Below are 27,657 nucleotides of genomic sequence, written 5' to 3' on the forward strand. Positions count from 1 at the left end.
TTTGTACCCGATTTCGTAACCGGTTATTAAGCGGTCCAATCCTAACCAGTTACTAACTGATCCTAACCGCTGGTTAGTAACCGGTTTATATTATTAGTTTCAAAACCGGTTATAAACGGGTTAACCGATTTTTTTATTATTATTTATAAATCGCGTTTTTTCCGGTTATTAACCGGTTAACCGGTCCGGTCTAACCAGCTATTCCCGCCAAAAAAAACTGGTAGCATATTAACCGGTTAGTGGTTAACCGTTTAACCGATTTGCGCACCTCTAGGTGTCGTACTTCCAGAATGTCTGAGTTAATTGTGTTTGGGCTATTTCTAAGCCCAACATAAATTCTATAATTTGTGTTTTTTATTTTATTTTTTAGAATGAAACAAAATTATTATACAATAAGGAATTCCCCAATCAAAACCTGTGGTTCAACCACTGATCATGTTAAGTATTAGTCCATTATGTTTAATATTTGGTATTTTGGTGAGGTCCCTTGTAGAAGTTCAAATCTAACATATATCTTTGCCCCGCTAACTTAAATGTTTAAGTTTTCCTACTACGTCCATTCATCTTTCTTAGATTTTGATTTTCAAAAAATCAAATTCAACATGGGTAAAAAAAACCATCGTAATCAAAAGCGCATCGTCTTTGCGCCTAGGCTGGTTTTTTAAACGAAGCACTCCTTAATCGACTCTCTTGACTACAGACGGTTTTTTTATTGCAAATTAATAATTACAAACGTAATCTTAGCCACAACACAAACACAAGTACACAACCAAGAAAATAATCACTTTCAGTCTCATTTTCATTTGTGTAAAAACCATGTTTGTAGTAACTTTACATAATGAGGTTTACAAAAACATCTTTAAACTTCATATCATTTCTCACATTAACAAGTTGACTTTATAAATGAAGCACAGACATAAATGAAGCACCAAAATGCGGCGGAACACAGCCAATAAAAAAAATGTAAACGACTTCTTTTGATCATTTTAATACTTTTGATAACTTGTTGGACTCTCAAAATTTGGATAGTCTTTAAATAAATTATCAAAAAATAAAAAAAAATCAAAAAGCAAGTAAAATTATGTTTTATTTAGACTTGCTCTTTGATAAAAAGAAAAAGAAAAAAGAGAGAACCTTCCTATTACACCAGAAAAGGCAATGTCATAGATATACAAGACCGAAACGGCATCGTTTCCATGAGTCATAGTAATATAACAATAATTCAACACTGGAAACTAGTAGCTGTGGATCCTAATCACCAATCTATCATTGATTTTGATGGGTCAGTCTTATTTGAGTCTCGGTCAACCTCCCCCAAACCATCTTCCCATATCCTAAAATCGACAACGCCACGATATACAACAGTGGAATGCCCACGACACAACCACCCGATGCCAGATTTACAAGAGTCTACATCAAATACAAAAGGTAACACAAAATAATACAATTAATGTGTTAACTATGGTTATCAAAATAATATAATCAAAATTATTATCTAAAGCTTCAAAATTAGTTTTATTGATATGAACAGCTTCGTATTATTGACAATAAAAACCCTTCATTTATGCAACGATTTAATTTAAAAGAAAGAAAAAATGTATAATGATCATACTATACATAATATTTAATTTATACGAAAATAAGAATTTCATGAGTTTTGGGTAAATTTGTTCGATATAAAGAGGTCTTACCAGTGTTCCTGCAACTAGATGGACAGCTGGCACGATCAACTGGTCACTCTTCTTCCCTTGAGCGTATCCATTGAATGCAATTACCATTGAGAACGTGTGGATTGTAACAAATGCAAGCGAAATAATAGCTGCACATCATCAAATGTTTGGTTAAACAAATTATGCTTGCTTCTAAGTATCTGGTTATTTATCAGACTACAAATTAAAATTAACTAACTACCGCTTCATTTAAATAACAGAATCACTTTCAAACGCATATCAAAACACAATTTTAATATAGAAGCAAAATGTCATATTTACCCAACCACAAAAGTTAATAACAAAATATACCCATTCAAAATACTTAAAATTTCATATTTACCATTTTACCTGTTTCACTAAATACAATTTATAACATGACTATATACCCTTCTCTTTCACCTTAACTCCAAACTTTCATATAAGTATATCAAAATGCAAGCTTTAAGGGAAGGGTAAAAAATATCAATATTAGAAAATGGGTATATTCGATTATGATTCTTTGTTGGTTATGATATTATACTAAGTTTTAAGTGAGATATATGAAATTATCCCTTTAATACATAATACAAATGTCAAATACAATTTAGATTAAAAGAAAAGAGAATTAGAAGAAGCAGACTGACAATTTATACTTCTACCATTACTGTAGTGATCCTTAGCTTTTATAAATATGGAAAATTGGATTCTATTAATCCAAACTGTTGGTCAATATTAATCCCAAACTTCAGTTTGGCTGGTGGCAATCCAACTTTCAGTTTTGTTAGACTGGACAAAACTGAAAGTTGGGATTGTGAAGGGGTATGCACCCGCCTTAACATCGAGCGGGGCGGTTCAACCCACAAGATATAGACAAGAGGCTTGAAATCAGGATGTCATGAAGACACAAAGCCAAAACCTATGCGCGTGGCGCATATCACATATGCTCACGCATCACATATGCCCACGCATCACATATGCCCACGCATCACATATGCTCACGCATATCACATATGCTCACGCATATCACATCTGTGCGTGGCGCATATCACATATGCTCACGCATATTACATATGCTTACGCATCACATGCTCACGCATATCACATCTGCGCATGAAACATCTGCGCGTGAAAATAAAGAGAAGACCTTGCGCATTCTCGGGATAGGGGCATAAAGGACAACACAACAAATGAGATAATAGTCTAATCCAAATTAGGATAAGGGCAACCATGATTGTACTCATCAGACAACCTTCCAGAAGGTATCTTTTAAGGAATAAAGAATGTGCTGATGTTGACAGCTGCCAATGAAGGGTGGACAACTCAGCAAAGCCCATGTGCCACCACGTGATGGCACATGGGTCAGGTAAAACACATTGGTCAGAGAATAATCAATGAAATAGCACCAGGTGTCCTAAGTACACGTGGCGCGAAGCAATAGGAGGAGGCCAAAAAGGCCCTAATTGGGTCTGAGCCCAATCATTGAAAACCCTAATACTATAAATACCACACCACCTCCACAGTCGGTGAAAGGAAGAAATATATTCTGAATCCTTTACTCATTTTCACATCTCTTATCTTCTCCTGCAATATCTTATTCTCACACCGGAGGGTTGCCCCAAAGAGGACCCCTCTGTCCCTTTCTGAGGGGTAAGCTCACGGTGCTGTTCGTTTTGTAGGTGGAAGAACTCGTATCTTGGAAAACCATCGGTGATATAGCACACTCACACCCGAGGAACGTTGATCGAATACAAGTAAGTCGATACACGTTTCTTCATTGGCGCCATCACCTGTTACAACGACAACAAAACCACTATTTCATCAGTTTTCTCTCTGAAAATCTTTACCATGGTTTCAGGTGTTCGAAACAATGATCAAGTTCTGGAGGATAATGAGCTTGAGGATGTTAATGAGGGACATCAGATTCTGAGGGCGCCGCGTGACACTGCGCGCACCACCAGTAACCATCCCTTCAATACAACACCTCATAGCCAGACTGAAACTCCCCCAGACGATTTCACGTTCCAACATCTGACTGGTACAAAACAAAAAGGACCAATGGGTCCGGAAGTTGAAACCAATGACCCTAAAGAATGGCTCATAAACGAACAACGGCGTTTAATGGACAAATACAATGAGCTGGTAAAACACAAAAAGTTAGCCGACTTAACACAAAGGCTCGCATTTGATAAACAAACCATTCAGGGAACAACAAAAAAGGCGCGCGCGCCGGAAGACGGTCATTCTGTTCACACCGAACACGCTGATATTAGTGATGAGGAAGAGGTGCACAGCATGAGGAAGACGCGAGATACTCATGCAGGAGGTTCACAGCTTCGCTCACACATGAACATAGCACCTGGAGCCAAAGCTGATATGGATCTATACACACCATACAACCCACAAGCGAAAGAGCAAGTGGACGTAATCACACCATATAGGCCAGCCATCTTGGTAAAACATTCAAAATTCACTGAGCGCATTGCGAAGGCTCCCATTCAACACAAAACCAAGATGCCAAGTGGTTTGGGCAAGTACGATGGTACAACAGATCCAGATGATTTCTTACAAGGTTTTTACAACACTGGAAACCTAGAAAGCTGGACGATGCCAACATGGTGTCACATGTTTGCTCGCTGCCTCACGGGCACAGCGCGTGTCTGGTTCGAAAGCTTGCCGACAGGACAAATCGATGGGTTCGAAGAGCTATTGGAAAAGTTCCAGGCTCACTTTGTACAGCAGCGCAGACACACGCGCGACCCCGATGACATCATGCACTGCGTGCGCAGGAATGATGAAACCATTGAGGACTACATAACTCGTTTCAATCAGGAATCTCTTGCAGTTGGAGGCATCACTGAACAACTCTTGTGCGTTGCCTTTATACAAGGTGCGCGCAGTGATCAACTCCGCCGAGCTTTCGTGAGCAGAGAAGGCATGCCAACCACTTGGGCTAAGCTTATGGAAGCGTCGCGAGTCTTCGCGCGAAATGAAAAACAAATTGCCCAAGACAGAGCAAGAGATAGAGGGCATCAAACAGAAGCACCACGCAACAATGAAAGGAGGGGCAAACAAAACTCCGTATGGTCCAGGTTGCAACAAACCAATTATTCTCCCGCAGAAAAGCAAGCGCAACAAAATTCACCCCAGCCCCAAAAAGACATTCTTAATCGCTGAGAGGGTGACAAGAAGGAAGGCGGCAGAGAGCCTAATAGACCTCTGCCAAGAATATGGACTCCCCTCACCAAAACGCCTTCGCAAGTGTTAAGCACAGAGAATGTCCAGTTTAAAAGCCCCAGGCCATTACTCCATAAGGGACCACCAAACAGTGGCAAATATTGTGAGTTTCACAAATCCACAGGGCACAACACCGATGCATGCCACCATTTGAAGGATGCGATCGAAAAAGATGTGAAATCAGGCAAGTTGGCTCACCTAGTAAAAAACCCAAGACCAGAGAACGAACAACCAGACGGAGCCTCAGCCAGTAAAAAATTCAAAAGAATCTGTGTAGCTGAAGGAGGAAGACAAGGGCAAAGATCGAGGAAGAGAAGCGCGCAAATCCAAGGGGATTGGCGCGAGCAACAAGTAATCTTTCCAAGAATCAGAGGAGGCCCGTCTATCAGCAGTCCTCTAGTCATCACTGCACACATCGCTCATTATGAGGTGTCAAGAGTCCTGGTGGACACCGGTAGTGAGTCAGACATCATGTATGAGCAATGTTTCAGGAAGTTGGATCCAGAGGACCAAGCAAGGCTCGAAGTTGTGAGTGCACCAATCTCAGGTGTCTCAAACAAAATTATTCACCCCCTAGGTCAGATACAATTCGAACTAACTATGGGGGATGAGAAGCACAAGCAAGCTGAAATTGTCAACTTTCTGGTCTTGCCCACCACTTAATGCCATAGTATGATCTTGGGTAGAGGAACGATTGCCTAATTCAACGCCATACCGTCACCAGCGCATGGCGCGTTGGGGTTCCCAACACCAACAGGAGTAACATTTGTGTATCGAGATCATTTATGCGCAGTAACAAGTATACCTCGAGAAGGGAGAATGAAGCTTCCAATGGCAAACAACGCGCCAGAGGAATGGATTCTCAACCCAAAATTCCCAGAACAAACAATCACAATCGGAGCTACGATATCAGATGACACAAGGGTGAGAATGAAAAGATTGCTCACAACGTATACGTCAGTCTTTGCGTGGCAACATTCTGATATGACTGGGGTTCCGCGAGACCTGGCGCAGCACTCTCTCAACACATTCAAGTCTGTAGAGCCAATTGCTCAAAAGAAAAGAGTCATGGGAGACGAGAAGGCAAAGGCCATGAATGAGCAAGTAGAAGATCTACTGCGCGCGAATATCATTCGCCCAATACGATACCAAACATGGGTAGCCAATCCTGTGATGGTAAAGAAGAGCAATGGGTCATGGAGAATGTGCATTGGTTTCAAAGACCTCAACAAAGCATGTCCAAAAGATTGTTACCCCCTCCCAAACATTGACGCGAAGGTGGACTCTGTGGCGCCATTTAAGCTCAAATGTTTCTTGGATGCCTATAAGGGCTATCACCAAATTCAAATGGCACCGCAGAATGAAGACAAGACTGCTTTCAGAACTGACAAGGGTGTTTTCTGTTACACAAAAATGCCCTTTGGTTTGAAGAATGCAGGAGCCACTTACCAAAGACTCATGGATGCAATTTTCAACGAGCAGATTGGAAAAAACTTAGAAGTCTACGTGGATGATTTGGTGATTAAAAGCAGGGAGGAAAAACAAATGCTCAAAGACATCGAAGAAACCCTTCGGCGCCTAAAGGAAATAAACATGAAGCTCAACCCGAGCAAATGCACATTCGGCGTGGAAGAAGGGAAATTTCTCGGCGTAATGGTCACCAAGGAAGGTTTCAAGGTGAACCCAGAGAAGGTGGAGGCTATCCTCAGCATGCCCTCACCATCCACCATGAAGGAAGTTCAAAAGTTGAATGGTAGATTGGTATCAATTAACAGGTTCCTAGCAAACCATGCAAGCAAATCTACTCCATTCATTAACACATTGAGAAATTGCTTAAAGAAAAGCCAATTCAATTGGAGGCCGAGCAAGCTTTCAGTGAGATAAAAGAATGTCTGATAAATCTGCCTGCGCTCACAGCTCCACTACCTGGTGAAACTTTAACGTTATACCTGTCAGCAGGAGAACGCGCCATTGGCGCAGTATTGTTGGTGGATCGCAAGGGAATCCAAACACCAATTTATTATGTAAGTCGGGTGCTGACAGATCCGGAGACGCGCTACACCATCATAGAAAAGTTAGTTTTATCACTAACGCATGCGTCGCGCAAGCTTCACAGATATTTCAATGGTCATCCTATTGAAGTCCTGACTGGTTACAACATCCAGCAAGTCTTGCGGCGTCCCGCGCTCTCAGGAAGGCTGACAAAATGGGCGCTGGAATTAGGGGAGCACACGATCACTTATAAGCCTCGTCCAACAATCAAGGGACAAGTCTTAGCTGATTTCATCACAGAAATCCCTGAAGGAAAAGTCGAGGAGGCTCAGCGCGAGGTAGACCCTCCGCAAGCCAATAATGAAGAAAACGTTTGGAGATTATTCACTGATGGAGCTTCAAACAACGAAGGGTCCGGCGCAGGCCTCAAACTGGTGGATCCAGAAAATCATGAGTATACCTACGCAATCAGGTTGGATTTCAAGAGCACCAACAATGAAGCTGAGTATGAAGCCCTGCTGGCTGGTTTGCGCATCGCGCACAAGTTCGGAGTTAAAAAGCTAGAGGCTCATGTAGATTCATACCTGGTAGCAGCACAAGTCAATGGCCTTTATGATGCCAAGGAGAACACCATGCCTCTGTATCTAGAGCAGGCGAAGAAACTCACCGAACAATTTGACTTTTTCAGAATCATACACATTCCGCGCAATGAAAATAAGTCCGCCGACGCGCTAAGCAAAATGGCATCAACCAGCTTTGATCATTTTGGCAAAGATGTCAGGGTGGAAGTAATGAGCAACCCGTCAGTGGGAGCGAAGTCTGTTCTTGTAATTCATACAACACCTTCATCATGGATAACTCTAATAATGGAATTCTTGAAGGAGGGAAAGGTACCAGATGATCGTGCACAGGCGAGGAAGATAAGACACAAGTCGCAGAACTACGAACTGCTCGATGGTACATTATATCGACGCTCTTATCTTGGACCACTCATGAAATGCCTAGACGCTGAGGAAGCAAGCTATGTGATTAGAGAGATACACGAAGGAATCTGCGGAATACATGCTGGCCCGCGCATGGTGGTCGCCAAGGCAATGAACGCAGGTTACTATTGGCCAGGCATGTACTTGGACGCGTTAAAAGAGATCCAAAAATGCAAAGCGTGTCAGAGCTATGCGCCAAATACCATGCGACCAAAGAACAACTTGATTCCGGTGACCTCTGCATGGCCTTTCCACAAGTGGGCAATCGATATTGTGGGTCCCTTGCCGCAAGCGCCAGGGCGAGTAAAGTTTTTGGTAGTGGCAGTAGACTATTTCACAAAATGGGTTGAAGCCAAGCCACTGGCAAAAATCACAGCCGGGGCAATGAAGCAATTTATTTGGAGCCACATCGTATGCCGTTTTGGCCTGCCCATGGATATCGTGAGCGACAATGGCAAACAATTCACTGACAGGAAGATATCCAGTTGGCTCAAGGAATTGCGCATCAACCAGGTCTTCACTTCAGTATACCACCCTCAAGGGAATGGCCAAGTGGAACGCGCGAACCAGAGCTTGCTGAATGGGCTGAAGAAAAGGTTGGAGGGTGAGTCCCATGCATGGGTCGAGGAGTTACCTAATGTCCTGTGGGCGCACAAGACATTAAGCAAAACCAGCAATGGCGAGTCCCCATTCAGTCTAACCTATGGAACGGAGGCTATGATTCCAGCAGAAATTGGATGCCCATCCTATAGAGTGCTCATGATGAGTAAGACGGATAATGAGCAAGAAAGGAGGTTGGATCTCAATTTACTTGAAGGGCGCAGAGAGGCGGCTATCATCAGTGAAGCCAAATACAAGAAAAAACTAGAGAAATATTACAATCAGCGCGTAAAAGAATGCCACTTCAAGAAGAATGATTTTGTCCTTCGAAACAATGAAGCTAGTCGCGCAATACCCCAGGGAAAGATGTCTCCCAACTGGGAGGGACCTTATCAAGTCTCGGAAGAATTGGGAAAATGCGCATACGCTTTAAAAGATTTAAATGGAAAGAAGATCCCGCGCACATGGAACACAGCACAACTTAGAAAATGTTTCATGTAAAAGTTGTCAAGTTTGTAGTCAAGGCTTTTTAAGCCATTATGAATAATGATACGCGCTATTTTCTCTTAATATGCGTTTTATTACCTTTTGCATACATGTTTCACACTTCCCTTTATTAATTTTGAGCAATATGACAACATCGTATTGACATCAAACTAAAAATAAAACGAAGTAAAACATACATGCGCGAGCTTCAAGCTCAAACGCGTTAACGAGTTTTAACTCTAAAACGTCAGGGCCTTAGCCCAATAATATGAGCCTTAGCTCAGGGCCTTAGCCCAATAATATGAGCCTTAGCTCAAATTACTCATAGCATCCATCCTACGTATTGCGCAGCTGGACCATAAAAATACCTAAGCACAACTAAGGCAAAGCACATGCCAAAGCATAGTTGTTAAGGTCTCAGGTCGGGGCCGCGCATAGGATTATAATAGATATAAGCAGAGTAACACATACTGACACGTAAAGGCTAAAAAACTCATTCATAATTCTCTATATTAAATGTACGATAACGTCGCGCAAAAGAGGAACAATGAAATGCTAAGGCACGTGTCAGCACATTCAGAATATTGCAAAATAACTTGAAATATGACAACTGTTAAGGATTAAATAAAATAGTTTCCTTACAGCCTTGTCCAAGTTTCAATGTGTAAGCATACCTTATATTCAACGAGCACAAACATGCAATATAAAGAGACGAATTGGGAATGCGCAAGATGCGAATAAGGGAAAAACAAAATTTCATTCCACAAACATAGAAGTTTACAAATTTACAAATGATGAGGTAAAAACTACAAATACAAAAAAAAAAAAAAAAAAAAAAGAAGGGTCTTTCAAGTCTCTATATCAATATCAGCCTCTTCATCGTCCTCATCATTACTTCCTCCCTCAGCATCTGGCGCAGCCCGCTCCTCGTCATCTCCAAACTTACCATAATCAAGCTGTTCGTCTTGAATATAGTCGTCTTCTATTATGATAGCGTCAGGAGTAGGTCCTTTGGCCACGCCAGAGCCGCTGGCAGAAGTAGCGTTGCCCGCGCCATCATCATTGCCACCAGTCCCTTCACATTCATCAAGTAATTTCTTTAAAGCGCCAAGATCGGGCTGGTCGGCAAGCGCGTCTATCTGCAAGTCACAAGGAACAGTATGAGTACAAAGATTATGAAAATAAGTCAAGTAAAACTCATTAAGGTTAAAATACATGCTCAAGGATGGGAATTGGAGTATTCAGGTACTTCTCCCCCACCTCAGCCATGTCAGCGCAGACAACGTCGAGCTGATAAGGGTAGTTGGATGGATTCTTCTTTAGCATGCCATATTCATAACCATCCTTAAACCCTTTAGCTAGACCCACCAAGCGCGACGCCGCATTACAATCCATCACAAGGGTCTGAAACTCGTCTGAGTATTTCATCGCATAAGCGCAACGAGTCACACCCTGTGAAATCAGCCATTGACGGTCCTGCGTGAGGGAAGAAACAGACGTCTCAAGAGCAGGGATCTGAGAGTTTAACAACTCAACAGTTTCCTTGGCTTGTTTTAGCTCTTCTTTGTCAGACGCCGCTGCCGCCAAGGCTTCATTCTTTTCCGCTCGCGCAGCATCGAGCTCTTTCTTCAGGCGCGCAACCTCACTCTCCAATAAAGATTTGTCAGTATTAACCTGCGCAATAGTTTGGTCACGCGCCTCTGCTTCCAACTCCAGGTCACGCGCTCGACGCGCGTACTTGGCCGTGTCTGCCTCTGCCGCTTGCAGCTTCTCCCGCGCAGCTTGCAGCTCAAGCTCGCGCTTCACAAAAGCAGCGTTGGCACTTGCCCGGTTCTCGCTAAGTTCTGCTTGGAGTTTCTCAGCCCTCTCTCGGGCAACAGAAAGATTCCAAGCAGAAACCTTAGCCTTTTGCTTGGCCTCCGCAAGGGCATCACGTACCTTTATATAATCATTGCGAAGCTCTTGGGAGACAGCAAAGAACGCAGACCCAGCAAAAAGGTGGTCATTAAGCAAGTCCACGCGAGCGCGGTCCTCTTGAAACCTCCTTTCAGCTGGAGGAACAGAGTGAGCCCAAAAGTCTTCACATACGCCCATGGATTGGAATGTGCTCTCTTCAGTGATATTCCAGCTCGGGCGGTATATGTGATCGGCTCCCTACAAACACAAAGCAACGCAAAGAAAGGTTTTAGTTATCTAAACACTAATTTGGAAGTCTGCACAGCGGAGCAAAATAAACTTATACCTGTGGAGAACCGGCAGAAAGGTTAGCGCCAGCTGGCGAGCTCCTGCCCGCCCCATGAGAAAAAGGCTGCGCCACGAAATCTCATGGCGCTATAGGGGTTTACGCGGCCACTATCAGTGTAACACCCCGCAACCGCAGCGGAAACGTAAACGGGATGCGACAGACACCTCTGATATCAACCACATTGTTTATAAAGAAAACTGAATGCATTAATATACTTCAAAATTACATTATCTCGTATTTCATTACCGTCTAGGTGATACACGCATCATACAATACGGTACACAATTCTATTTGTTATAATGTATCCTAACATCCTGCACGCAAATCTTACACACATCAAGCACTTAGCACGTAAGCAATCAGTTCATCTTAATTGTACCTGAAAAGCATGTGAGAAAACGGGTCAACTACGAATAGTTGGTGAGTTTCACAATTTTAGTAAACCATGATAAATCCATATCATAATATAATATTATCTGGGGACACTGTTAACCCAGTACACTTCCAATAACCTCTGGGGACACTGTTAACCCAGAACACTTCCAATAACCTCTGGGGACACTGTTAACCCTCTGGGGACACTGTTAACCCAGAACACTTCCAATGACATCTGGGGACACTGTTAACCCAGAACACTGTTGCGGGACCTTACAATATTAACAACTCAGACAATTACCATCTTAGTACATTTCCGTACGATTCCCGTACAATAAACAATATATATAAATCCACACAAATCCATGCGTTCAGTAAAATTCACGCAAATCCATGCGTTCAGTATGTACTTAAATATTTCAGTAGTAACATGCTTCCGCCCCGGGAAAACATTTAAAACAGTTCAGTAAAAAGGGGCTCGTGAAAAACAACTTAGCACATGCAAGCAGGTAACAACAATCATTATCAATTAACACGTCCAATCTGTAATGTGATCCCTACGATCGTTATTATACAATTATTGTTTATATAATCTTTAACCTTATCAATCGGTACATCTGGGGACACTGTTAACCCAGTACTGTACCTGTTCCGGGGGCAATGTTAACCCAGAAACACTTCTCCGGACTCAGATTGTGATGTCGTTTAGAGTTCCATGGTCCCAATTACTATTAGTCGTTTTTCTCGTTTTGCGTGCCTAGCACGGTTATTCGTTTTTATGTTTCAAAAATGAGTTTGGTCACACACGACCCGAAAATAGTCGTTGACTGATAGTTTAAGTATAGTTGTGAAATTTGAGCTCGATTTAGACGCCCCGTTTGGCCGCGGGACCCGTTTCCGTCTTTAGCGTACCGGAAACTGTTAAAATATGTTAAAATTACTCAAATCATCCGAATTATTTTCGGATGATTTATTTTTACTTGTTTAATTCATTTATATGAAAATAGTTCATTTTTAGGGTTTTTATACACCAGTCAGCTCGCTTAAGCGAACTTCACCGGTTTACGCGTTTTAACTTTAAAAGTTTGATAATTAGTACAAATAATTATCCGTTCACTCTCGGATCTTGAAATTTTGCACAAATCACCTTTTAACAGTGGGGAATTTTATAAAAATATTTCCAGAATTAATTTCTATATTTAAAATTTATTTATCTATTTTTAAACACTATTTAAACACTAAATATGTCGTAAATACCAAACGATCTTAGAAAAATCCCAAATTTTTCCTGGATGTCCCCTGCCATCCACATAGTCCCCTGTAATTTTTTTTCCAGAACCAAAATCTTCTTTTAGATGCCCTTTTTACTAAAACCGAGCTAGAAATCCCAAGAACTCGTTTAACCGAAAAGCCTACTTAGACTTCTCCAACGGACCTCAAATTTTGTGTGTGACTTATACATGATATGAAAAGCTTATCTGAAATTTTTCAGAATTTTTCATGATATTTAACTATTTTTCACCATTTTTGGCCAAAACCGAGCATTAAATTCACCAAATATTCATCCTCCATCCAAAAATTACCAAAACTTCACAGAACTCATATTTTCATGTGTTTAACACCTCTGTAAAATTTCATGACCTAACTCTAAAGCATCAACAATCTGTCCAAATTTCCCAAAACGAACATAACCGAATATACCTTTCGTTTTCCACCACTACAAGCTACAAACTCGTCTTTCCGCCTTATCAACCACTAAATACAGAGCCTACAATCAACATACCACAATACCAAGCAAGTTACATTCACGATCAAGCCATTTCTTTCATGGTTTCGGTTATGATTCCAAAAACAAAGATTTAACCGTAAAAATTCGTTTTTGATTCGTTTGACTCATTTCTTGGACCAAGATCCCTTGTATAACCCGTATACATCACTTGATCATGCAAGAATCGGTTCCATCTCGGGTTTTCACCCTTTTTCACTTGGAAACCTCATTTCCTTGCAAGAACACTCAAGAAAGGAAGATGAACACACATATAACTCGATCATTACCTTGTTGTTCTTGCTCAACACTCGGGTTTAAGCCTTTGGAATTGAGAGAAAGTGTTGAAGATTGTGTTTTGTTGTTTGAAAAAAGAAAAAAAAAATAATAATAGCCATGGAAGGCCGATCGGTCTAGGATAAGGGGTGGGGTGGGACCCACTCCTTCATTCTTGGCCACACATTCGGATTTTCGTAATCTGGATAATGTTTTGGATAATCTGGTTCAGTTCGTTTTTCGGTTAAACGTCTAATTCGGCTTAAAACGAGGCTAAAACGGTCGTTTTTCGGCTAAAAATGAAATTTATATAAAACCGATTTAAAAACTTAAACCATGACATTTATTAACTTAAAACATCATAGTATTAATAATCGTGCATCTTTTTCGGCTTGATCGATCATCTCTTGCTCGGTTTGGTATTAAAGGTTTCGTTTAACGTACCGACGCACTATTAAATTGAAATCCTTTTTCTGTGCTTTAATCCACTTATCTCGAAGCTTTAATACTTCGTAACATCACTAAATATCATATATCTCGTCTATAATTGAACCCTCGATCCATTCGGGTTTCAATAACTATCGATCGTTTGATCGCATATTCAATACGGTGAATTATATATTCACGTACAATCAATACAATGAACCATGTATTCTCGTATAATTTCCATGGTAACTCATGTACCCGACATTACATATGACGTAACTAACGTCTACCGGTTAGGGTATACCTGGTTTCGTCGGAATCGTTACATTCTCCCCCCGTTAAGAAATTTCGTCCTCGAAATTTTACACGCCTTCTATCTCCCTTCGAGAGAAAGGTGGGGGTTTTTCCTTCAGAATTCACCCTCGCGTTACCAAGTATAATCTGGTCCTCGCTGTGAATTCCACTTAATCTTAATTAATAAAGCTTGGTATGTCCAAACTGTTCAGTTTTCCCGTCTACTATCCCTACGGAATTAGTTATGGTATCAAGCATGTCTTCTATGAGTACCTCTATTACTAGTACTTTCGTTGCCTCATCGCTTAGGCACTTTTCAATCCGTATACATGGCAAAATATTCTGTATAGTACTTAGCCCCTAGAGTACTTTAATCGATAAACTAAATGACCAACCATGGAGATAGTTCTCATGGGGTCCAATTTATTAAGAAGCTATTTTCGGTTTTGCCAAACCTCATATCACCTCTCTCTAAGGTGATGCCTTAAAATGCCTTGTCACCTCTATTCAGGGACAATGGTTTCCTTTGAACGTTGGCATAAACCCTTTGCCAATCACGCGCTGCTTTCAACTTGTCTTAAATATTATAAATCCGATTGGTTGTTTCTCGAATCAATTCAGATCTTATGGCTTGATCGACGCCCATTTTCAATTTAACAAATTGGTGATAACTACTTCACCCATAGAAAGCTTCAAGCTCTCGATGCTTCCTTCCCCTCCTTCCAATAATGGAAGTGGGATGACTATTTCGATCTGAGATCATTGAAAATGGTACTCCACGACGAGTTACCGTTTCATTATCATGAATTTGGGCGAGAATTCATTGTGGTAATCGTCATAGATTGGGATGAAATGCGAGGACTGGTTAATCGATCCGCGATTACCTAACTTACCTCATGCCTTTGATATATCATGGGAATTTGCGTCCCGAAATCCATTGTAATTTATTCCCACTATCATTGGCGAATTTTTTTCTGTCGTTGCGGCGTTCCCTAGGGTTTTCGGTATGCAGCCTTATCTCTTGCATAACTCAATATTCACCAATACACGTAACCATATCTTTCTCCAAACTCGACCATTAATAAAAATCCTTTCAGATATCCGTATCATCAATCGTCAAATCTGATCCCGGATGTATGGATTATTTCGATCTATGCGCTTCGTCAATGATTAATTCACGAAGGTCATGGAGGGTCGGGATCCAAACCCGATCTTTGAAATAGAGAATTTCGTCCACGCGCTTGTTCGAAATTCTTCTCGTTGCCGTAAAGTTCCTCCTTTTCCAATTGTTCCTCTCTCAACGCCTCACGTTGAGCGACTCGAATCAGGTCCGGAAGGTTCGACTGAACTATCATCCCCAGCGCTCGCACTCGCAATGGCTTAACCCGATCCTTCCTACTCAAGGCATCGGCTACGACGTTAACCTTGCCGGGGTGATAACGGATGTCACAGTCATAATCGCTTAACAACTCAACCCATCTTCGATGAATATGAGACTGCGGTCTCTTATCATCTATAAAATTTGTATAATTGCGTCGTACAAAGGATTATGGGTTGGGTAATGCTAAAATTTCTTTAATAACCCGCTGATAGTCTCCGGCTAGTCCTAAAAATTGGCGCATTCCCTTTGGCGCCTTGGGTGACTGCCAATTTTAATGGTTTCCATCTTATTTGGATCTATGTGAAATCCTTGTTGCTTTACAATATGACCAAGGAATTATGCCTTCTTTATTCAAAATCACATTTCGAAAACTTCGCGTACAACTCCTCTTGCTTTAACACTTCCACAATTTTCCTTATCCGTCGTTCGTGCTCTTCTTCACGTTGCGAATATATCAAGATATCATCAATGAATTTTTATGACAAATTTGTCAAAATAAAGTTTACAGACTCGGTTCATGAGTTCCATGAATGCTGCCGGCGCATTTGTTAGCTCGAAAGGCATAACTAAGAATTCATAATGGCCGTAACGAGTCCGAACGCTGTTGTTGCAACGTCCTCCTCTTGGATTTTTCATTTGGTGACAACTATATCTAAGATCAATTTTCTAAAAATAAATCGCCCCTTGCAATTGGTTAAATAGATAATTTACTTCGAAGAAGTGAATACCTATTCCTGATCGTCACTTTATTCAATTCTCCCTAATAATACATATCCTAACACTTCCGTCCTTCATTTCCCAAATAACTCTGTGCACCCCATGGTGACTAACTAGGTCGTATAATACCTTATCCAACAATTCTTGTAACTGATTGAATAATTCTTGCATCTCGGACGGTGCAAGTCGGTAGGATGCTTTAGCAATAGGGCCAGCTTGAGGTATTAAATCGATTCTGAATTCGACCTGTCGGGTTGGCGGTAATCCAGGAAGTTCTTCTGGGAAAACTTCTGGATATCTAAGTATCACCGAAACATCTTCTATATGTTTCCTTTTAAATACTTTGGCAATCGCGTTTGTTAAATACACCACGTCTTCCTGTCGTAAATATTATAACATCTCAAGATGAGATTAGAGTGGTAACATAATACCGTACACTTTTCTCTGTATCTAATCGCTTGATCGACCGAAAGAGAGCTTCTAATCATCTTCTTGTCCTATTTGATCTCAGCTTCATGTTGAGTTAGCCAATCCACGTTAACTATTACGTCACAACTTCTTAACTTTACTGGTCGTAGGTTAATAAGGGAAGGTTAATCGTTCAGAATAATAGGACAATTCCGAACAATTTAATTAACCATTAGGGATTTACCGTTAGCGATTTTACCGTATGGGGTTCTATAGTTTCACTAATCGGTATCTTTCCAATTGGTAGGTGTTTAGCAGGAACTAACTTCTATCGACGACCGTAAAAATATCACGGAAGCCTATTGATTTAAAATTACAACGTACTTAATACCACTTTTGGATCATGACGTGCTTTATTTGAATTACTCACAAAAGCACGGCTCCTTGCTTGATCAGAGGTTGATGCTTGTCATGAGGTTCATCTTCCAACAACACCTTGGTTCACTTTGGGCAATTTCTCTTGAAACGTTCTGTACTGTCACATTCATAGAAAGTACAACTGTCTGGCATAATTTGATTTCTTTGGATGGATTGTTATTGAAGTTGTTGGGTTCGGAGTGGTTGTACACGAATGGGTTGGGGTTGTCGGTTCACAGGGCTTCACTTGGTTCTACAATTGTGGCATTACGTCCATCTTTACCACACCTGTGGCCTACTATCACTCGACATTCTTCTTCCTTTATCATTTCTCTTCTTTAACACTCGACGTTTCACCTAACGTCCTTCCATTCCGCTTCCCATAGAGTCAAATATATCAAGGTTGGCTTGTGACACAACCCTTCCAAAAGTTGTATATTTTACAGGGTTGACTATACTCCTTATCGATGGAGTTAGTCCCCAATATTGCGTTCACTTCGCTTAGTTTCAGGAGTAATTAGCCATGTTACCAGACATGACAATTCCTTCAAACGATTAGCGTTTTCTAAGTGATCAGCATACAACATTTCTACCTTCCATAGTTCAGTTTCCAACCTCTGAACTTAATTACTCGAATAAAAGTGCTCTAGCACAAGAATTTTAAATTCCGACCACATCATCTGAGCAAAAAATTTCTAACTATTATTTTGTACCATCGTGTTCCATCACGATACAATATAATCTACCAACATATCTGTAGCATACATCACTACACAATGTTCTAGACTCTTACCAATATCCTTAACCATTTCGATCTTTTCTATCCACTCGCTAATCTATTCCTCCCTTTACCATCAGTAAACTATTAATAATCCCCTTAACACAACCGATAAACATATCCTTCATACCGGATCTAATTCATTACGACTACTATTCATGTTTAGTTTATAACTAATACTTGTAGTCATAATAGCATTCGGTGGGACATTCTCACTCTTACTAATACCACTAAGAATTGAAATATTCATAATCATGTGATTGCTCGATCTATAATTATGCGATTACATTTGCATCAACACTAGCAGTGATCTGTGATACTACATTCGGTATCATCATCTGCTATCTTTGAGCAATCAACCGAATCATATCAATCTCCATCATTGGAGTTACTCTTTTTATGTCATTCTGCCGTACTCATCCCGTACGCAGTAATCAATACTAATCTCACCGTATAACTAGTTACCAGCTCAATCATGACAACAGGTACACATACACACCAAATATTATCATAAATATTATACATACCAGTATCTAGTATATATATGTCCCACAAATATAATAACATATAGACTTAACCTGACGTCGGTTAACGTTCAAATATGTTTCATAATCCTTGTCACTAACCGACGTATAGATCTTTCTCAACAAAGATTAATGTTTAGCAGGCTTGATTTCAATATCCTTCTGCATGTCTTCATAACCGATACATGCTCACCGTGAGCACCAAACGATTACGTACCACGGAGTTATAATATCCGTGTCTATTTGTATATCCGGCATACACGGTATACCATCTACGAACGAACAACCAACTATGCTATAATGACTCCAACACCTCTTTGTGTATGGGTAATAATTCTATTCGAGCATACATGGGCGTAGGCATCTAACGGATATAAGGATAACCTAGGGAGTTGCAAGGTTCAAGGTAATCGCGCAACATGGGTTGCCTTCAAATATTATTAATTACTATTATGGGAATCTCTATCACTTGCTCAGTCAATGTCCTCAGGCGTTCTAGGTTCGTTGAAATCGGTAATTCTCGATCTGGAGGTGGTATGACTCATACGTTTAAGAGTGAGAAATACATATATATTTCTATATATTATTTTTTTATTGCTGATTTATTATCAAATTTATTATTACTATTATTTTATTTATTTATTTACCTTAATGGAATAAGAATGGGTTCAGGTACGGATCCGTCCGTACTTGAGGGTCGACGGTTCAAGTGAACATCTGGGGTTATTAGAATATACGGTACCGGTGTTGGTAGGGTAAGGAATTCATCAATTTCAGTTGGGAGGGATGGTCACTAGATATTTCTGGTTAATGTCAAACGGGAGATCTAACTTGGTACTATCATAACTATGGCCCAATAAGTCAGACTTATCTTCAACCGATGCTCAAGAAATTTCAGCATCCTCGGTACTTTTTATTATTTCCTTCCCCGGTTCCTTATCCGGGTCCCATTTCTCAATACATGTACCCACACGATATGTACATATATATATACACACATTAGCACGTATAAATAATATTATATATTTTACACATATGTTGCCATTTTTACCTATTAACGTACCCCGTGACTTCCCCTGAATTCCCTCGTGCGGACAAGTCTGTTATTATGTTCCGGACCATAATAACTCACTTGTCTATCCAAGTTCATCCAGCTCTCGTCACTATATATTATTAGTTGATATTCAGATCCTATAATACTTGAGCTACTGGTTATATTTTAGGTATCTTTTAAAGACATCCTAATTCTTTTATAACCAATGGCTCTGATACCAAGTTCTGTAACACCCCGCAACCGCAGCGGAAACGTAAACGGGATGCGACAGACACTTCTGATATCAACCACATTGTTTATAAAGAAAACTGAATGCATTAATATACTTCAAAATTACAATATCTCGTATTTCATTACCGTCTAGGTGATACACGCATCATACAATACGGTACACAATTCTATTTGTTATAATGTATCCTAACATCCTGCACGCAAATCTTACACACATCAAGCACTTAGCACGTAAGCAATCAGTTCATCTTAATTGTACCTGAAAAGCATGTGAGAAAACGGGTCAACTACGAATAGTTGGTGAGTTTCACAATTTTAGTAAACCATGATAAATCCATATCATAATATAATATTATCTGGGGACACTGTTAACCCAGTACACTTCCAATTACCTCTGGGGACACTGTTAACCCAGAACACTTCCAATAATCTCTGGGGACACTGTTAACCCAGAACACTTCCAATAACCTCTGGGGACACTGTTAACCCAGAACACTTCCAATAATCTCTGGGGACACTGTTAACCCAGAACACTTCCAATAACCTCTGGGGACACTGTTAACCCAGAACACTTCCAATGACATCTGGGACACTGTTAACCCAGAACACTGTTGCGGGACCTTACAATATTAACAACTCAGACAATTACCATCTTAGTACATTTCCGTACGATTCCCGTACAATAAACAATATATATAAATCCTCACAAATCCATGCGTTCAGTAAAATTCACGCAAATCCATGCGTTCAGTATGTACTTAAATATTTCAGTAGTAACATGCTTCCGCCCCGGGAAAACATTTAAAACAGTTCAGTAAAAAGGGGCTCGTGAAACTCACCTTAGCACATGCAAGCAGGTAACAACAATCATTATCAATTAACACGTCCAATCTGTAATGTGATCCCTACGATCGTTATTATACAATTATTGTTTATATAATCTTTAACCTTATCAATCGGTACATCTGGGGACACTGTTAACCCAGTACTGTACCTGTTCTGGGGGCAATGTTAACCCAGAAACACTTCTCCGGACTCAGATTGTGATGTCGTTTAGAGTTCCATGGTCCCAATTACTATTAGTCGTTTTTCTCGTTTTGCGTGCCTAGCACGGTTATTCGTTTTTATGTTTCAAAAATGAGTTTGGTCACACACGACCCGAAAATAGTCGTTGACTGATAGTTTAAGTAAAGTTGTGAAATTTGAGCTCGATTTATACGCCACGTTTGGCCGCGGGACCCGTTTCCGTCTTTAGCGTACCGGAAACTGTTAAAATATGTTAAAATTACTCAAATCATCCGAATTATTTTCGGATGATTTATTTTTACTTGTTTAATTCATTTATATGAAAATAGTTCATTTTTAGGGTTTTTATACACCAGTCAGCTCGCTTAAGCGAGCTTCACCGGTTTACGCGTTTTAACTTTAAAAGTTTGATAATTAGTATAAATAATTATCCGTTCACTCTCGGATCTTGAAATTTTGCACAAATCACCTTTTAACAGTGGGGAATTTTATAAAAATATTTCCAGAATTAATTTCTATATTTAAAATTTATTTATCTATTTTTAAACACCATTTAAACACTAAATATGTCGTAAATACCAAACGATCTTAGAAAAATCCCAAATTTTTCCTGGATGTCCCCTGCCATCCACATAGTCCCCTGTAATTTTTTTTCCAGAACCAAAATCTTTTTTTACATGCCCTTTTTACTAAAACCGAGCTAGAAATCCCTAGAACTCGTTTAACCGAAAAGCCTACTTAGACTTCTCCAACGGACCTCAAATTTTGTGTGTGACTTATACATGATATGAAAAGCTTATCTGAAATTTTCCAGAATTTTTCATGATATTTAACTATTTTTCACAATTTTTGGCCAAAACCGAGCATTAAATTCACCAAATATTCATCCTTCATCCAAAAATTACCAAAAATTCTCAGAACTCATATTTTCATGTGTTTAACACCTCTGTAAAATTTCATGACCTAACTCTAAAGCATCAACAATCTGTCCAAATTTCCCAAAACGAACATAACCGAATATACCTTTCGTTTTCCGCCACTACAAGCTACAAACTCGTCTTTCCGCCTTATCTACCACTAAATACAGAGCCTACAATCAACATACCACAATACCAAGCAAGTTACATTCACGATCAAGCCATTTCTTTCATGGTTTCGGTTATGATTCCAAAAACAAAGATTTAACCCTAAAAATTCGTTTTTGATTCGTTTGACTCATTTCTTGGACCAAGATCCCTTGTATAACCCGTATAGATCACTTGATCATGCAAGAATCGGTTCCATCTCGGGTTTTCACCCTTTTTCACTTGGAAACCTTATTTCCTTGCAAGAACACTCAAGAAAGGAAGACGAACACACATATAACTCGATCATTACCTTGTTGTTCTTGCTCAACACTCAGGTTTAAGCCTTTGGAATTGAGAGAAAGTGTTGAAGATTGTGTTTTGTTGTTTGAAAAAAGAAAAAAAATAATAATAATAGCCATGGAAGGCCGATCGGTCGAGGATAAGGGGTGGGGTGGGACCCACTCCTTCATTCTTGGCCACACATTCGGATTTTCGTAATCTGGATAATGTTTTGGATAATCTGGTTCAGTTCGTTTATCGGTTAAACGTCTAATTCGGCTTAAAACGAGGCTAAAACGGTCGTTTTTCGGCTAAAAATGAAATTTATATAAAACCGATTTAAAAACTTAAACCATGACATTTATTAACTTAAAACATCATAGTATTAATAATCGTGCATCTTTTTCGGCTTGATCGATCATCTCTTGCTCGGTTTGGTATTAAAGGTTTCGTTTAACGTACCGACGCACTATTAAATCGAAATCCTTTTTCTGTGCTTTAATCCACTTATCCCGAAGCTTTAATACTTCATAACATCACTAAATATCATATATCTCGTCTATAATTGAACCCTCGATCCATTCGGGTTTCAATAACTATCGATCGTTTGATCGCATATTCAATACGGTGAATTATATATTCACGTACAATCAATACAATGAACCATGTATTCTCGTATAATTTCCATGGTAACTCATGTACCCGACATTACATATGACGTAACTAACGTCTACCGGTTAGGGTATACCTGGTTTCGTCGGAATCGTTACAATCAGAATCTTCAAAATTAACCTCCTCATCATCCTTTATAACGGGTCTCTTCTCCTGCGACTTGGAAAAATCAAAAATAGTCTCACGAGGAGGACTGCGCGCAGGAGTAGGTGAGGGAGATCTTGACGCTGTTAGATCAGCGCGTAAAATAGTCTCCTGCTCCTTAGTGATCCCAATGAGAGGAGATTCAGTACTTGTTGGAGCAGGAGCAGAACTAGCGGCGCCAGCGCTAGCAGTGCCACCAGCAGCTTGTGTGCCAGCTATAATTCCTATTAAAAAACCAACAAGGAGAAATGATTCATGACTTGGAATAAAGGAAAAAATCAGACAATCAAAGCGCAATAAATACCTTGGTGCACCGCAGTCCGCGAATTAAGCATCGCCATGAAGTCCATTTTCCCCCTTTTCGAGGGTAAAACAGGGGACTTCAAAACAACCTTCGGCGTAACCTCGGCACCTTGCTGCGCCTGAGGTTGAGCCACCAACGTTACTGGCTCTACAAACATTTGAGTGAACAAAGCTTCATTAATGACTATCAGAATCACGCTCATAAAACCACAAAAAAAATAAACAAAGTATACCTGTTGGAGAAGACGAAACAGCAGGCACAGCACCGCTTCCCTTGTCCGCCGCGCGCAGAGACGAGGTGGCGGCACCATACCTCGTGTGGACGGGAGGACTGCCCACACCTAGAGGCAAAGAAGACGAGGAAAACTTGGAACTAAAACCCTTGCTTTTCTCAAGTCCCTTCGCCTGAGTAGGAGGAAGATTCTGGGCAACAGAGACATCATCTTTTTTCTGTTTTTTACTGGCCCCTGCGCCAGTTTTGCCTTTAGCATTGCGCTTGAGTTTTTACGCTTCAGCTTCTTCCTCCACTTCCTCTTCCACAAGCTCCAACTCATAATTAGCGAGCGCATCTACAATACGCGCAACAGAAATGTTAAAACCAAATTTGGTACTCTAAGGGCCTAAGCACAAATACAAAGGCTTACCAGGCGCATCGCTGTAAAAACAAAATTCTAAATCGACAGGGATGAACATATCATCGAAGCGATCAGGGAAAGCAACTTCCCCAGCGCTCAGCGCGACAGAGCCACCTTCCGTATGCTCATCATAGGCGGCGTGGATGTATTCCTTGCTTTCTGCATAAAACAAGACAAGTGATATCAGCAAAACGAATTATACTCGCGCAAAATTAATGCAATGAACAAACAACCCACCTGAGCCATCAACATGGATGACAGGCTCAGTCCCGCTGTCAATCCACCTCTTGCTCATGCCAACCCCCACCAACGCTTCCTCGCAAATTTTCCTGGCGGGGGATGGTTCAGCAGATAACTTCTTAACCCACGCGCCAGATGGATTCTTAAGAACGTCATCATCCGCGGGCGCGGAAGTAATCGCGCGCATAGTCATGCGGATAGGAATCACACCAGCCTTGCTATAAAGGAATTTTTCAGCCCAGTCATGAAGGCTTTTGAAGGAAACAGTACAGCACTTAACCTTCTGACTGCGCGGTGTGAATGAGAACCAAGAATCTTGGATTTTCGGCTTATAAAAATATTGAAAGCGCCGAGGGGTGGGCTCCTCGCGCTGAGCTTTGCACATGAACTCAAAATGAGTCATGCGCACTAGTCCACAGGGATGAACCTGAGATATATGAATCCCGTAAAACTGGAGGAGCGCACCTATAAACCTCGTCATTGGAAGACGAAGATTACAGTGGGTGAAAAAATGAGAGTATAAAGAGATATAGCCGGCGGGAGGATCCGCCGCCGTTTGCCCGGTCGCCGGGAGCAGACAGCCATACTCAGGGAGAAAACCCTGAGAGGGGACGAGATTATCAAAGTCAGATTGTTTCAACTTGCAGGGAATCTCATCCCATCTCTTCACCGCCTTGTTCTTCCCTCCCTCCTCCGACGAGGCCTCGGCAACCCGTTTACCCTTGCCGGTCTTCTTCAAAGTAGACATAACCACTGATTTTACACGGCCTTTACTAGGGGAAATTGTGGTGTCTGGGTTATCAGACATACAATTGCGAACTGAACAATATGGTTATTTTAAGCACGGAAATCTGGAAGCAAAGATAATGGCTCTTAATCGGAATGTAAATTGAAGAAGCAAAAGCTCTGAAAATGACAATGGAGATGAAGAAAAAACCGTTCAAAAGGTTTGATTTTATAGGCCCAGGGGAGAGAGAGAAACAAGTAATAATCAGATCTACGCTCACGCGCCCCCACGCGCAGGCGTAGGCCAACATAAGCGCGACACGTGTTCCTGACACTGTATGAGGAGACGTGAAAGGCAACTGTAGCACCTCAAGCACGCGAAAGGTCTGACACATAACGTCTCCATCTCTGATGCATGTCAGCGTCAACCAACCACGTGCATTGACGATTCGTTTTAACCAAAGGGATAGAATTTCGCGCAACGCACATATGAGAAATGAAAAAGAAAAAACAAACCCTGTTAAAAGAGCAAACAATTAAGTCTAATATCTATCTTACCTCGCTCGCGCGAGACAAGACACACATTAGACTGGGGGGGCTTGAAGGGGTATGCACCCGCCTTAACATCGAGCGGGGCGGGTCAACCCATAAGATATAGACAAGAGGCTTGAAATCAGGATGTCATGAAGACACAAAGCCAAAACCTATGCGCGTGGCGCATATCACATATGCTCACGCATATCACATATGCTCACGCATCACATATGCTCACGCATATCACATATGCTCAAGCTCACGCATATCACATATGCTCACGCATATCACATATGCTCACGCATCACATATGCTCACGCATCATATATGCTCACGCATATCTCATCTGCGCGTGGCGCATATCACATATGCTCACGCATATTACATATGCTTACGCATCACATGCTCACGCATATCACATCTGCGCATGAAACATCTGCGCGTGAGAATAAAGAGAAGACCTTGTGCATCCCCGGGATAGGCGCATAAAGGACAACACAACAAATGAGACAATAGTCTAATCCAAATCAGGATAAGGACAACCATGATTGTACTCATCAGACAACCTTCCAGAAGGTATCTTTTAAGGAATAAAGAATGTGCTGATGTTGACAGCTGCCAATGAAGGGTGGACAACTCAGCAAAGCCCATGTGCCACCACGTGATGGCACATGGGTCAGGTAAAACACCTTGGTCAGAGAATAATCAATGAAATAGCACCTGGTGTCCTAAGTACACGTGGCGCGAAGCAATAGGAAGAGGCCAAAAAGGCCCTAATTGGGTCTGAGCCCAATCATTGGAAACCCTAATACTATAAATACCACACCACCTCCACAGTCGGTGAAAGGAAGAAATATATTCTGAATCCTTTACTCATTTTCACATCTCTTATCTTCTCCTGCAATATCTTATTCTCACACCGGAGGGTTGCCCCAAAGAGGACCCCTCTGTCCCTTTCTGAGGGGTAAGCTCACGGTGCTGTTCGTTTTGTAGGTGGAAGAACTCGTATCTTGGAAAACCATCGGTGATATAGCACACTCACACCCGAGGAACGTTGATCGAATACAAGTAAGTCGATACACGTTTCTTCATATTGCCACCAGTCAAACTGTCAGATGGGATCAATATTGGCCAATGGTCAATAATTTGGATTAATAGAATCCAGTTATCCAAATAAAAGAACCTTGTGCACCAAAAAACCAATAGCAGCAACAATTGGTGACAATAACAACCAAAAACATGAAAATTTTCCCAATAAAAAAAATACTGTGATTTTTTCTTCGGACGGGGAGTAGATTTTAGACATGATATCATAAAAGCATTTTTCAGGGTTTCTTATCATGCAAAAGATACACAAATGTTAGTTACTACATTGTATGTATAACTTGAATTCTGAAAATATAGTCACCAGAAATAAGAAAAAAAGGAGCGTACGAGCACTTGCCAACATAAAATGTTCCAACAGAAGACGGTAACGAAGAGAGCGAGAGAGGGGCCCAGTGCCAACAGAACGTACCCGATCCCTGCTGCTAATGTCATTTTTGATTCTTGTTGCCTTTTACCCCTTTCTAATTCTGCTGGGTGTGATTACATAGATGCTCCTTCACTCCCCCTCTCACCCACATAAAGGGGTGATTCTGTAAGTTTTTATTTGCTTCTTAACTAAAATGTGTTTACTAAAACTACTCCAAAAGCATTAAATTACAACTTTTAAAATTATTTTTGCTTTTCAAAAATTAAATAAGCAAAAATAATAATTTTAAAAGCTCACCTAAACGACACCCCTAAGTTTTATAAAATCTATCTTTTTTAATTTTTTTATTTTATGGGTTTGGGTGAAAACCACTAAATACGTGGCGGCCTTGAAACAATATTAATGAAATAACAAAACACAACAAAACAACATAACGTTACAAATCAGCAATTACATGTAGAATCGAGCACCGAAAGCTTTGATACCACTTGTTTTCTCCGATGAGGATCGATTAACTCGATATTGAAACAATATTAATGAAATAACAAAACACAACAAAACAACATAACGTTACAAATCAACAATTACATTCGCCACTCCTGTTTCTCATACGCGTCCCATTCGCTAGTCTTGCTCCACATTCGTTTCATTCACTTCTCATTCGCTTACCCATATGCAAC

General features: G+C 40.7%; 1 protein-coding gene across 1 annotated transcript; it reads right to left on the minus strand.

Annotated features, from left to right (window-relative positions):
* Positions 1 to 1,131: 1,131 nt before the first annotated feature.
* Positions 1,132 to 26,957, minus strand: LOC143624696 (gamma-secretase subunit APH1-like). Its single transcript, XM_077095262.1, has 3 exons — positions 26,912 to 26,957; positions 1,692 to 1,819; positions 1,132 to 1,410 (listed from the first exon to the last, which is right to left on the minus strand). Exons 2-3 carry the CDS (start codon positions 1,776 to 1,778, stop codon positions 1,267 to 1,269), a joined length of 231 nt encoding a protein of 76 aa, XP_076951377.1. The 5' UTR covers positions 1,779 to 1,819; positions 26,912 to 26,957; the 3' UTR covers positions 1,132 to 1,266.
* Between the last annotated feature and the right edge of the window lie 700 nt (positions 26,958 to 27,657).

The sequence above is a fragment of the Bidens hawaiensis genome, unplaced genomic scaffold (genome assembly GCF_021521415.1).
Source record: "Bidens hawaiensis isolate Kalapana, Puna unplaced genomic scaffold, B.hawaiensis_p1.1 tig00003956_1, whole genome shotgun sequence".
Taxonomy (NCBI): Eukaryota; Viridiplantae; Streptophyta; class Magnoliopsida; order Asterales; family Asteraceae; genus Bidens; species Bidens hawaiensis.